General features: G+C 31.2%; 1 protein-coding gene across 1 annotated transcript; it reads left to right on the top strand.

Moving 5' to 3' along the window:
- Positions 1-618: 618 nt before the first annotated feature.
- Positions 619-3,441, top strand: HELRODRAFT_190564 (hypothetical protein; the record flags this gene model as incomplete). Its single annotated transcript, XM_009014431.1, has 4 exons — positions 619-857; positions 929-1,334; positions 1,618-1,789; positions 3,382-3,441. The coding sequence occupies exons 2-4, from the start codon at positions 1,219-1,221 to the stop codon at positions 3,439-3,441; spliced, it is 348 nt and encodes a 115-aa protein (XP_009012679.1). The 5' UTR covers positions 619-857; positions 929-1,218.
- Positions 3,442-14,172: the final 10,731 nt, after the last annotated feature.

Below are 14,172 nucleotides of genomic sequence, written 5' to 3'. Positions count from 1 at the left end.
CAGCCTTTTACAATGTTCTACATGCGCGTTCATTGCGGACGAATGCATTAAAGTGTCTTCCATCAGCCACATTCTACTATTGTTGGAAGGAGTTAAATCACATAATAAGAGCCACAAAGCGGTTTGCAGACATTCAAAAACGTTGAACGCAGTTTTGTTGCTTAGTCACTTGAGACATACATACGCATACAAACACACACATACGCGCACACACACATACGCACACACACATATACGCACACAAATACATACATACACACACACATACACATACACACACACACACACACACACACACACACACACACACATACATACATATATATGAAATAAAATGCAGACATACATAACTACACTTACCTATAACAGTGAAGGAAAAATCCATATATTTATTACCACATAACATCGTTTGTTAATAATTATTTGTTAATAATCTTTTCATTGTTGTTCATTTTTATTAATTTATATTTCATTAACGTTTATTAATTATTTATTTATATTTATAGGTTGAATCCTAAAAAAGTGTATATCTAAGAACGAATTATAAAAACTTCAAAACTTCTCCAAACATTTCATCTACATCCCTCCAAACATTTCATCCCTATCTCTCTAAACATCTCATCCAAATCTCACCATCCTATCATCAAAGAACGACAAAACCTTCCTCCACTTTTTTGTTCGCCATCTTAAAAATCTTCCGTGCGTTATCGATCCGACAAGTCGGAGAGAAAAGAAAGAGAAATTTTCGATTTTGGTTTATCAGTGCAAAAAAAACTGTAGTTAGAAATGAAAAATTTTTTAGACAATAGCAACTGGCAGTAACCAGTCTTGAATATATGACAACATCAACAATCTTACTAAAAACAACTGCAAAAATCGCATTAGTCGCATCAACAGCCATAACAATCACATCAACAACTCAAACATTAACAACAACAAGAAACAATCACATTGATAACATCAACGACACCTTCATCAACACTATCCAAATATTCGTCCTAGCTAAATAAAATAATTACAAATAGCCGATTAAATCTAGCAATAACATCAACAATATCCTTATAAGTTTGATAACATCAATACCATCTCATCAACCTTAATTTTAACAACATAATCAGCAGCAGCAACGACAACACCGACGACATCAAATATAATAAAAAAAATTTCAATACCAACAAAAAAAAAAAGATTGAAGAAATATCCAAACAACATTTCAAAATGGCGGAGGCGGCAAAGCAATTGGTGACGTCATTGCGCCGGAAACCCGAAGAATACGCCAACTATGCACTGAACAAGGCACGAACGATATTTGGGGACATAAAGGCAAAAATCACGTAGGAGAAAAAAAATTATTTTTTCTTTCTTTGCTATCAAATTTTTTTTGTCGCTCTTTACATACAGTTATCAAATTAAACAGTTCCTTCAAAAGTTTTTAGAAATAAAGAGATTATGATCATTTTTAATCGGTTTCTTTGGTCACGATGTTAATTACGACAACGATATTTTATAGAGTTACAATTAAATTTTCTCAATTTTCTGTAATTAATTACTAAATTATTTTTAATTATTTCAAAAAAATTCAAAACCCACACCAAATTTAAAATTTCCCAAACTCAGCGGCGAGGACAGCATTTCATTTGATGAAGCGGCTCTCATTCTCAGTAAGGAGTTGAGCTTTCCGCGGGACAAAGCCATCAAATTCGTGCAGAGGTTTGACAAAAACAGTGACGGAAGGCTTTCCAGGACCGAGTTGGAGCTGCTGAAGAAGAGACTGGAAGATACGTTTGTGGTGATGTTGCTGTTTTTTTGGTTGTTGCGCTGCTGTTGTTGTTGTGCTGTTGTTGTTGTTGCTTGTTGTTGATGTTGTTTTTGTTGTTGTTGTTGTTGTTGTGGTATTTCAATGCAATAGCATTTTGATGTAATAGCAAGTTAAATGATGAACGTTTCATCTCATCGCAATACATACACATCACAAAATCAATCAATCAATCAATCAACTTGCATTTATATTGCGCAATTTCTAAAAAAAAAATAAATAATTCTTTCCAACACGTCACATCACATCACTGCATCGCATTTTACCATTTTGATTTAAAGAAGTTCTCCTTCCTTACGTCACTTCCTTCCGCACGATGACGTCAAGTGTTCATATAAAAACGCACTCACAACACACACACACACACAAACTGTTTTTTCAGTAAGGAGTTGAGCTTTCCGCGGGGCAAAGCCATCAAATTCACACACACAAACACTTACACACACACAACACTCAAACCAGACACAAATCTTTTAATTTATATATGATGTTTTTGAGGAAAGACGAAATCGTTAACATAACTAATTCTATTTTTTTTCCAGTCTTACCTTAAGATACATACCATAGATATTAACAAAAAACAGAACATAAAATAGCAGACAAACATTGATAGACAAACTTTAGTAACGAACTCAACGGCATCCATCATGGTGACGGACGATCGACTAACTCGGCCTTTTCATTGTGAATTATGTGCTTCTGCTGAAGAATTTTTGCCGGGAATTTATTTATTTATGAGGCGCTTTTTTATGTTTTATTTTTTGAAAAATTGAGAAAAATAGTCATAATGAAGTTTACAAACTTCTTTTTTGTTATTTTTAGTTTTTGCTGATATAAAATTTTATGGCTTTGTCGCTTTCTTTGTGTAATCGTAACTCTTCTATCTAGATTTTTTTGAGTAAACTCTATCGCAATAGATTTGTATAATTTATTTTATTCATGCTCATGAGTGTCTCTCGGTTGGTTCGGTTCGTAACATACATTTAAAATAAGATTACTATCATTAATTTTTCACGCCTGACAACAGCATCAATTTCTTTTTATACATTTACAGTTCCATCAGTCTTAACAAAAATTATTCTTTTAATATTTGTTATTTTTTAATATTTTAAGCGTAATTTTTCTTTAAAAATAAACATTTCATCCATTTTTTTGTACACGCTTGAGTGAATGTTTTTGTTTATTAACAGTTTCAAGTTCAAGCTCGGAAAGTTAAGTTATGTTATGTTACGTTACGTTTTATGTTTGCACAATGATTTATGATCCCTGAAAATGTTGATAAATTTTTAAATTATGAAAAATAACTGATATTTTAATTTATTTTTAATATTTCATATCTTTGACAACACAAACTACACATGACAGTTAAGTTCTAACAGAAAATTTATACTAAAATCCATACTTATTATACACAGAATGTAATTTCGAAAGGTTTAATATAAAATCATTTTTTCACCATAAGAATGAGAGAGAGAGAGAGAGAGAGAGAGAGAGATTGAGAAAGAGAAACAAGAGACACCTGACACCAATATCACACACACACACACACAGACACACACACACAGAAGTCATTAATTACCACACAACTTACATCTAACAATCCTTTCATTAATCATCCTCGCTAAGGAATCAAATGAAAAGAACAATGGAAAAAATAAAAATAAAAAAAAACGAGAAACTCGACAATTTTCTTCAAATTTTCACCACTATTTTCAAAAAATTTATAAAAAATTTAATTCACGAAAAAGTACAATCAAAAATAAAAAAACTCTTTTTTTATAAAATTAATAAATCTTTAGATATATTCTATTAATTGAAAGCATTTGAAAATGACAGTATCAATAATCAAATGCAAAACATTCGTGACGCAAGCCTGCAACATCTACACCACTCCATGTACATAAACATAGTAGACTTTGCGGTTCATCAGGCAGCATTCGAACCAGGTCACGGCGCAATAGGGCGAAACATGACAATCTCAAACTGACTAATTAGTACTAATTGTGATGTATTTATTATCTTTGCTCGCTCGCAGACAGATGAATGAGCTATAAAACGTGTTTTAACGGATTGGTGCTATGCCTCACTTTGACTTTTCCTAATTGCCCTTTTTTATTGTGTGCGTGCGTGTGCGTGTGTGTGTGTGTGTGTGGTGTGTGGTGTGTGTGGTGAGTGTGTGTTCAAATTTTCCCGCAAACACCGCATACACAACGTGAAATATGACTTCTTTTTAAAATTGAAATTTATTTTTGAAATCAGGAATTAATGTGTAGTTGTGAGATTTGATTTAACGTGATATAATGTTGTTATTTACTGTATTTAGTAGTAGTTATGATTTATTAATCATACGAAAATTTAAATTTAAAAATATGTATTTTATTTTAACATAAAATTACAAAAAAATCATTAACTAACATTTTAGCAGTTCATTTACGATTATAAGTTTAAAATTTTTTAAAGAAAAAATTAAACTATTTCAAAACATGAAACACTGTTTGCCAAGCAATTGTTTTGTATGAATATTAATGATGTGTTGTCGCATGAAAAGCATATAATGTAAATGTTTGTTCGCATGTACGTTTGCTTAATGTTTTGGGTTTTTTTTTGTTTGTTTATTGTTTGTTTGGTTGGTTAGGTGGTTTAACTTTTGTTCGTCTATATTTTTTGTCTATAACCAAAATTTCGTAGTTCGATTCAATGGGACTTCTTTTTAGTTTTATATCTATAAGCTTGTTTAACAAACTTAATCCTATTTTTATTAAATAAATAAATAACAAAAAACAAAAATACCAAATCTAAAATGTTGAAAGAGAGGTTTAAAAAAGTTTTTGACGGTTTGAGATTGACAGAAGAGCATCGTTGACGCGGGTTGTCTTGGGTCTTGGCATTTTAACATTTTTACTTTGTATTTATTTTGAAAAATCGCAAAGTTAACACAAACAAACACACATTCACACACACACACGCGCGCGCACACACACAGTTCTCCATCTTTTAACACGCACACACATATAAACACAAATTTTTGTTGGTAGTCAATCAATCTTATTCAATGTCTATCTTTTTTATCCAGCTTTCCTTTATTTCTTTACACTGAATTTGTTTTTATTAAGGTTATTTGTTCAGTGATGTTGAATATTTTCAATGTATCTGAATGTTTTAGGGTAGAATAGTATCTGATGATGATTTGATATTGATTATGTTGATAATATTTAATTAAGAACCTTTCAAATGAAAGTTGAGAAAATATAAATTAAATTAAACATTGTGAATTTCTTACTTCTTGAGTCTTGAAACAGTTTCAATTTTTATGACCATCCGTCACTCTTCAAAATGTTGCATCCTTTTAAACTCTTTGACATCAGCTATGAAACAACACGGTGCAATAAAAATCGAAACGAGGCGTGACGTTTAATCAAGCTATGTTAGAAGTTTCACAGGAAGTTCGTTCAATATTAAAAATTACACTCGCACGTGTACATCTGTGCAAACACGTACACACACTTACACGCGCATACATACACGCTCGCAAAAACAAATTCGTGATCATGATGTTCTGAACAAATAATTTTTAAAATGCAAACAAATCCGTAAGTGTCAACAGCGTCATTGTCGCTACCACTGCCACTACCAGAGCTGCTGCTGCAATGAGCGTTGGCCAATAGAACAGCAAAGTGAACAGCAAGGCCAACATTAAAAGTTGCATGCCAGTCTAAAAATTTATTCAACGAATTTGTACTTTTGCTTACACAAAACAGCCACTTGGACGGCGACAAAATTACCACTAAGGACTATTACCCCTATATCTAATACAACTTATACATATACATTCGGAGAATTTCTCACAATTTATTTATGTGTATATCATCAACTCTGGTGTGTATTTTGTGCTTAACCTAAAAAATAGAATTCACTCATACACAAATGTAATACACATTTGAAGAACGGTTTGTATTTATTTTAACAAAAAATTTTTAAATATTTTAATCTGCACTTTGTGACTAGAAATGTATAACTTTTGCTTCGTCTTTTAATTTAGAAACGTTGGGCGATGATGGTAGATGAAACCTGCATTGCATCACGCACATGCATCCTATTCATGCATTAAAACATTTTTATCAATTTTGTATTCATTAATTTTTACTAATTGGCTGGCAAAATGCTTTCAATGTTGCATAACTGGCCAAAAATTAGAACATTAGAAGCTGCATTCTATGGCAAACTTGAGAGAATTAAATTTATATTTTGAAATTGAATCGTTAATCTCAAAGTAATACATAAATATTTTATGGATACAGTGTTTTTGTTGCTAATTAAAAAAGAACAGTTTTTACCCTTTCCAAAATTCAAAAGAGTCAACAACTGTAAAAGTAGTAGTAGTGGCAGCAGTAGCAGCAATAGTAGCAGCAGTAGCAGCAATAGTAGCAGCAACAGTAGCAGCAGCAGTAAAAGTATTATTATTATTATTATTATTAGTAGTAGTAGTAGTAGTAGCAGTAGTAGTAGTAGTAGTAGTAGTAGTAGTAGTAGTAGTAGCAGCAGCGGTGGTCTCTCCTTTCGCTGCAAAAACTCGTCACGTTAGTAGCGTGGAATTTAATAATGCAATCGATCGAACGCTTGATATGCTCCAGCAAACATACCCTCCGCCAAATTAATTGCGTTTCTTTGTATACATGAAAAAATATTTATTCCGACATTTTTTATCCATTATTTGTTTTTGTTATTTTTTATTCAAATGAATTTGTATTTCAAATTAGTTTTGTTTGTTAGAATTGTACGAAAATACAATCTATAAAAATAAGAATAACAAATAACAATAATAATAAAATAAGAAAAGAAATCAAAGAAATAAATTTAACGTTTAGTTTAAAAAACAAAAAATTCGTTAAAAAATGTCATTATCATCATCATCATCATTGCCACGAAGCCATAATCATCATAATCATCACCACAACACCACAATCATCATCATCACCATAACAACATCATAATCATCATCATAACATCGCAATCATCATCATCATCACCAAAACAACATCATAATTATCACCACAACATCCCAATCATCATCATCATCATAACAACATCATGATCTTCGTCGTCGTTGTATGCAGGCCGAATGTAATGGTTTCCGGTTTTATTTATCGCAGCGATTTCGCGGTAAAACTTTTATTGAAATACGGAGATGAATTAAAAACGTCTGCCTTGTTTGGACTAAAATGCATATAACCACATGACACCAAAAACCACAATAGCATCATCACCATCATCACTATCATCATCATCACTTCCGTGGTGGATCGAATAACATTATAATTGTTATTGCCATCATCATCACCATCATCATCATTTTTAACAACATCAACAATAACGTCACTATGGAGAGAAAAAATGGCAACATTACATCATCATCATCAACACCAAAAACAATTATTATTATTATTATTATTATCTTATTATATTTATTATTGCAATCAATATTTAAGATTTTTATCTATTAATAAGTGACGCCAAAATTTATTAATTACAACAGCCATATGACATCATTATGACGTCATATTATTAATGGCGGCAACTTCGTCAAAATCGACCTCCTTATTATGAAAATAATCACCCTCTGAAACTTCATTAAACATCGTCGTGTTCATCATTTTTTTATCGTTCTCATCATCATCATCACGTGATCGTCATCGTCATCATTATCGTCATCTTCATCATCATCATTATCGGCATCATCATCATCGTCCTCACCATCTTATAAAATCACATCAGTGTTATAATAATCAGTATCATCACTATCTTCGAACCATCATCATCATCATCATAATCATAATCATCATTGCTGTCTTACAAACATCGATCGTCATCATCATTATCATTTTCATCATCGTCGTCATCGTCGTTATCACTCTCATCCATCTTAGAAATCTCAGCCATTAAACATTTAAGCCGGATGATCTGTCAGATGAAATAGAAATTAGATGGCGCCAAAACCTTTTTTTTCATTAAAAAATTTAATTAAAACAGTTTAAATGAAAACTGCGTTTATGTAAAATTTCTAAATTATAAATTAAAGATAATAAATTCAGCGAATTCATTTAAGAGTCAAGAAAACGATTTTTAATATTTAAAATTAATTATATATATAAAAATTATTAATGACCATTCAGATCAGTATATAAGACAAACATCCGCAACACTATACGCATTCGGTGTGCCGAGAATGTTCAACGCTATAAAAACAGAAATAAATTTCTGATGTTGGCTTTCCATACTCTCGGATCATTGGTCTGGAGTTTTTATGGATGTATCTTAGTATCGAACTAAGTTTGTGTATGCGCGGGCGGACGAGTCATTGAGGTTGTGCACGTATGAAAAGTAGCATACAGTTATTCATGTGGACTCATATATTTATCCCTTTTTATAAAATTGGTTCGTTCATTCATTCATTTATTCACTCATTCATTTTTTCGTTCGTTCATTCATCTATTCACTCACTCATTCGTTCATTCAATCATGCGTTCGTTTGTTTTTTTCGGTATCTTCATTTATGTATGTGTGATATAAACAGATAATGTGTAAAATATGCAAACCTGACATTGCAGAAACGATTTTGACGGAAAATGATTTTTCTATAATTTTTAAATTAATCCTTATGAATAAGATGAAATGGCAAACTATTTTTTATTTATTTATATTATTAATTTGATACAAGAATCAAAATTTGTTCTTTTTGTTTTTGTTAAAAAACTAGTACTTAATGTAAAAAGTTTAAAAATCTTTTTTTTCAAATTCATAAAACGTACAGAAAATTACACTTTGAAAATTACAATTTCAGACTTGAAAAAAAGAACAAAAGGCAACGAACAAAACAAATCATAGCAATGCTTATAACTGTGCCAATTTTTTAAAAAATGTCTTTGTGATTTTAACTAAAAAGAAATATTTTTCTAAAAAATTCAACTGCTCATTATAAAACATTTTTTTTTAATTCCATGTTACTACTACTGCAAAATTATAAGCGTACACACAATGTTATAAAGTGTACCGGAAACTCATTTCTATGGAGAAGAAAAATAAATACAATTACTCTAGCGCACACGCCAAAAAATTACGGTCGTAACGGTTTTATACCGACGAATATCGATTAACACACCCATCCCTATAATTGTTTGACATAAACCGATCAGTCGAGTACCGACCGTAGCAATCAAAACTTCAATAAAAATCGTCCGCTGATTTAGGCGCTTCATCTGATTTGCACCAACTTGGTTACTTCCTTATTCACTCATGCCGACAAAGATTTGTTCTCTGGTTTGTTTTTTACAAATAAAAACACAGCTTTCTTTATTTGTTGTCGTTTTTCAAGTGTCTGTTAGATGAATTGCATGATTGTGTTTTTTAATTTTTTAAGAAAAATTAAAAAAAGGAAAGTAGAAAATGTATTTGCGTTTATTTGTAGATTGTATATTTTTATGTTTGTTTGTTTATGAGAGACTCAATCTATTATCAATTTATGAGGCTGTTTATCTTAAACTTCCCATTTCCAGGAACTGTCTGTATGTGTTTATGAGTGTATGCGCAAGCTTGTTTATGTGTGTATGTATGTATTTTTTATGTTTAGATGTTTGTATAAATGTATGTGTGTGTGTGTGTTTATGTGTGTGTTTGGATGGGTGTGGGGGTGTGCCCATGGTGTGTATATAATAGTTTGCTTGTGTGTGTGTATGTGTTGTGCTGGTGTGTGTGTTGCCGTGTGGTGTGTATGTATTTGTGTGTTTGAGTAGAAAAATACTGAACGATTCACGAAACTTTTTACAAATCCAGAAAATCCAGAGGCACATTATTAGCTCTCTTAAGGATTTTTTAGTGTCACTTTTATTTCTAACTCATTTCTTTGTGTTGATGTAGTTGCTGTTGTCACTGTTGTTGTTTCTTTGAGGTCGTTGTTGTTGTTGTTGCTGTAATGTTGAAATAATTTAAAATTTTATAAAAAAATTATGCGAAAATTACATAAAACTAACTTATCATTCCTTCAACTACCGGTTCATTTATTCATTCATTCATTTATTCATTCATTTGTTCGTTCATACGTTCGTTCATTCGTTCATTCGTTCATTCATTCATATTTCAATTCATTTAACTAATTCATTTTTAATTTATATTTTCACGAGTCAGTGTACAACTTATAAAGAATATTTCAACCTATTTAGATATGGTGCTTTTAATGCAAATCGTTTTCATATAAGCAATGTACACTATTTAATATTTGTCTGTCTAGTGAAGCAAACAACAACACATTTTTAAGCAAAACACAGTCACGATTACAATAAATTGATTTTTAACTTTTTTTACTACTGTAACAATGTTGTTGCTCCTCTCTCACGCTCTTTTTCTCTCTCGCTCTCTTTCTCTCTCTCTCTCTCTTTCTCTCTCTCTCTCTCTCTCTCTCTCTCTCTTTCTCTTTAATTCTCTCTATCTTGATCAGAACTGTTTTTAGTGTTGCAATTTTTGCCTCCACTTTCTTTCTCTTCTTTTCCTCCCCCCTATCTCGTTTTTCTTTCTCTCTCTCTCTTTCTTACTCTCCCGATTTTATAACTGCCTGAATGATCATCAGATTTACAGTGAGCAGAGCAAACAAGGGAAAAGTTTTTAAGGTAAGTACATTGAGGACTCAAGTACACTGAAGTACATTTTTCAGTCAGGAATGTAGTTAGAATTAGTACATAGATACAAAAATAACTTTTATTTATATTTATTCAATTATTGTATACGTATATATGTGTATGTGTGTGTGTGCGTGTGTGCGTGTGTGTGTGCGTGCGTGTGTGTGTGTGTGTGTGTGTGTGTGTGTGTGTGTGTGTGTGTGTGTGTGTGTGTAATGAAATGATGCTTATAAGCACACTTTTTCATCGTAGCACAGCTAGGAGTGTTATTAGCCGTGACGAGACGAGACGAAATAATGACTTTTATTGCCTATATAACAACTGCCACTGCTGCTCTTAAATCCACACTTAACATGTCAATAAAAATTATTTATAACCAGAGAACGAGGGAAATAATAAGAAAAATTTTGTATTTAGTACAAAAATTGTAAGACTGATAATAATTAATACTTATGCCAGGAGTAGTATTTAATACTATTAGTATTATTTATCATAATTCTTAAATAATTAAGTAATCCATATTCGTCGAAATCCAGAAAAAATGTTCAGCTTTTCATATATCTTCTTCCACATAACATTAAACTACACTCCAACAAAATTATTAAATAAATATCTGTTAAATTTTATATTAAATTTCCTGATAATTTTCAGCAATTTTTAGTTAACTTTTATGTTAATTTTATGTTAATTTTTTATTATATTCTGAATTCATTGAAAAGGTCAATATTTGTTGGCTACCGAGTTGACCTAGACAGTTAAATTGCCATATTTTGCTCTGCATAGCTGTCACGTTCAAAAACTGACTCACAAACTTAAAAACTACCGTTCGCCTTGTTGCGGTATTTTGTATACGTAGGTATTGTATCAAAAGTGTACAATAAAATGAACTACAAAGCTTATTTTCTTCATATGATATCCGAAGAAATTTTTTTTTAAGAATAATGATGAAAATATTAAAGTTTAGCACGGGTTTTTTTACTACTACTACTGCAACTGCTACTATTGCTATTATTACTACCACTACTGCTACTACAACTACTACTACAACTACTACTACAACTACTGCTATTACTACTACTAGTACCGCTAAAACTATTACTCTTATTTCAATTTCTTCCTCCTATCATCATTTCAGATGTTATGGCCTATTTACTCACCATCATTTTAATTGTGCTTTTTACATTAGCTTGCTAACGTAGCCTACTACTACTGCAACTACTGCTACTGTAGCTACTACTGCTGCTACTTCTACTGCTACTACAGCTGCTACTTCTACTACTACTACAGCTACCACTACTGCTGCTACTACTACTGATCCTGCAACATACATAATAATCTACTAAAATTTATATTGTAATTGAATTTTCTAATTTAATTAAACTTAGTTGCAAATGATGTAGCAAATATTACTTTAACCTAGCCGGTACTAGCAGTAACGTAACAAAAATTACTTAAATGAAGCAGAGTTTTTTATAGATCAGAGGCCATGCATAACGTGACGTACTGAGAACTCGTTAACTAGCAATCTCTTCATACAAATCACACCGGGATAAAATTGCGATTTCACACGAACAATCGTGTATTGGATATATATCAAGAATACCTTCTTCTAAGACTCCATGGATATATAGTATATGTATTTCTAGTTATATAGAAAGAGATAGAAAAGAGAGAAAGAGAGAGCGAGAGAGGGAGAGAGATAGAGAGAATATAAACATGTATATTTATATATAAATTACGTGTTTGTGTGTGTGTGTGTTTGTGTGTGTGTGTGTGAGTGTGTGTGTGTGTAGCTGTGTGACTGGAATGTATTTATCACGAATCTCAAACCCAATAAAACATTCATACGCAATGCAATAAATTTTTTCTTTTTATTTTATTTTATTTTTTTGAGGTAAGGAGCAACTATAAAAAAGGACCTATAAAAAACACCTAAGAAAAGATTAAATAAGATTAATAATAATGATAATAATGATAATAATAATAATAATAATAATAATAATAATAATAATAATAATAATAATAATAATAATAATGGGAACATTCTTTTATTTTCTAACTCCAAATACCAAATATTAATAATGAAATAATTATAAAATCCTATTTAATCTAAAATGCTCGTCACTGCAAGTGAGTTTAATTGTTCAATTGGGATTCAATCATTTTTTTTATCTGGCGTTATCAATCAAATTTTATTTAAATTTTATAATAATAATAATATTAAAGTAAGATGTCATAAACGCAAATACAAATAAAAATACGCTGCTATTATTTTAAAATGCATTTTATATTCATTTAATCACGGAATCATTTCATGCTTACGGGGCAGAGAAAAATTTCAACCGTAAAAATTATTCGAGCGTAAAAATTTATGTCTACAATTTTTATATGATAAAACGTGCCTATCTTAATGTACACCTAAAGTTTGCCAAACACATACACAAATACAAACACGAACACACGCGCACACACACACACACACTTACATGTTTGTACACGCACATACGCACACAGACATCTTTTCTAAATAAGCAAATAGACTGCCAACTGCGAATGAATATATTCAAACTTATAACAACTGAGTCACGTTCGCACTCAGAAGCACTTCTAAATCCCTTAATTAACATGAAAACAAAATTTTTAAAAAATATAAAAAAATATAAAAAAAAACCTTGCAAAAATATTTGAAAAAACATATTTATATACATAAACTTTAACAAATGCAAGTTAGAAAATTAAAAAATTACGTTTATAGGGATAAATTTTTAATGAGAACAACGTTTATGCTATTCCAATCGTTTTATCGACGCTGTTGTCATGGCGAAACGCAGAGTTGATCTCCATGTTGTTGTTGTTATTGTTGTCGTTGTTGTTGAAATAACGGTGATGTTTAAGATGATGTTGTTTAATGATGATATATTTTTGTTGTTTTTGACCTCTGATAACGGTTTAACAATCAACAGTTTAACAATCTATACAGTTTTTATCCTAGTTTTGTTACTGGAGGTTGTTGTTTGCTGAGTTGTAACTCAATATGTCGTTTGGTTTATTTTTCTGTCATGTGAGTGCACAACCAAACAAAGAACGAACGAACAAACGAACAAACGAACGAACGAACATACAAACGAAAAAACAAATAAACAAACGAACAAACAAACAAACGAACAACTAGACAAACGAACGTCAACAAATGCATCGATAAACAAATGTCGATGTTTTCACGTACAAATACCATCATCTACCCAAAAATATATACACACGTACACACTTCTCTATACAGACTCACACATATACATACATACTTACACAAACATTAACACACATTCACATAAAAACACACAAATTGATAAAGTTTTGCGTCACATAGAGACAAATTACTATAAATACACGCACACGTACATACACACATACATCTCTATATAGTTACATATACACACATATCCATACACACATACAAACAAACACACACACTTACACATATACATTTGAATATTAGGCAGGCCTGCAACGTTACAATGTTCATTCTTGTGTATTATTATTATCAGTTTGGCACATTGAAGTCTGTTACACGTGTTACAAATCACTAATCCCTCCATTAATCATCATCGATAAATTTTTTGCGACTCATAAATTTTTTCCTCATTTTTCAGACTACGCTCACGGTGATTGTTGTTGGTGCTGCCGTTTGTG

Source organism: Helobdella robusta (assembly GCF_000326865.2).
Source record: "Helobdella robusta unplaced genomic scaffold HELROscaffold_13, whole genome shotgun sequence".
In the NCBI taxonomy this organism is placed as follows: Eukaryota; Metazoa; Annelida; class Clitellata; order Rhynchobdellida; family Glossiphoniidae; genus Helobdella; species Helobdella robusta.
The sequence above is the reverse complement of the archived record's forward strand: the minus strand, read 5'-3'. Positions and strand labels throughout refer to the sequence as shown.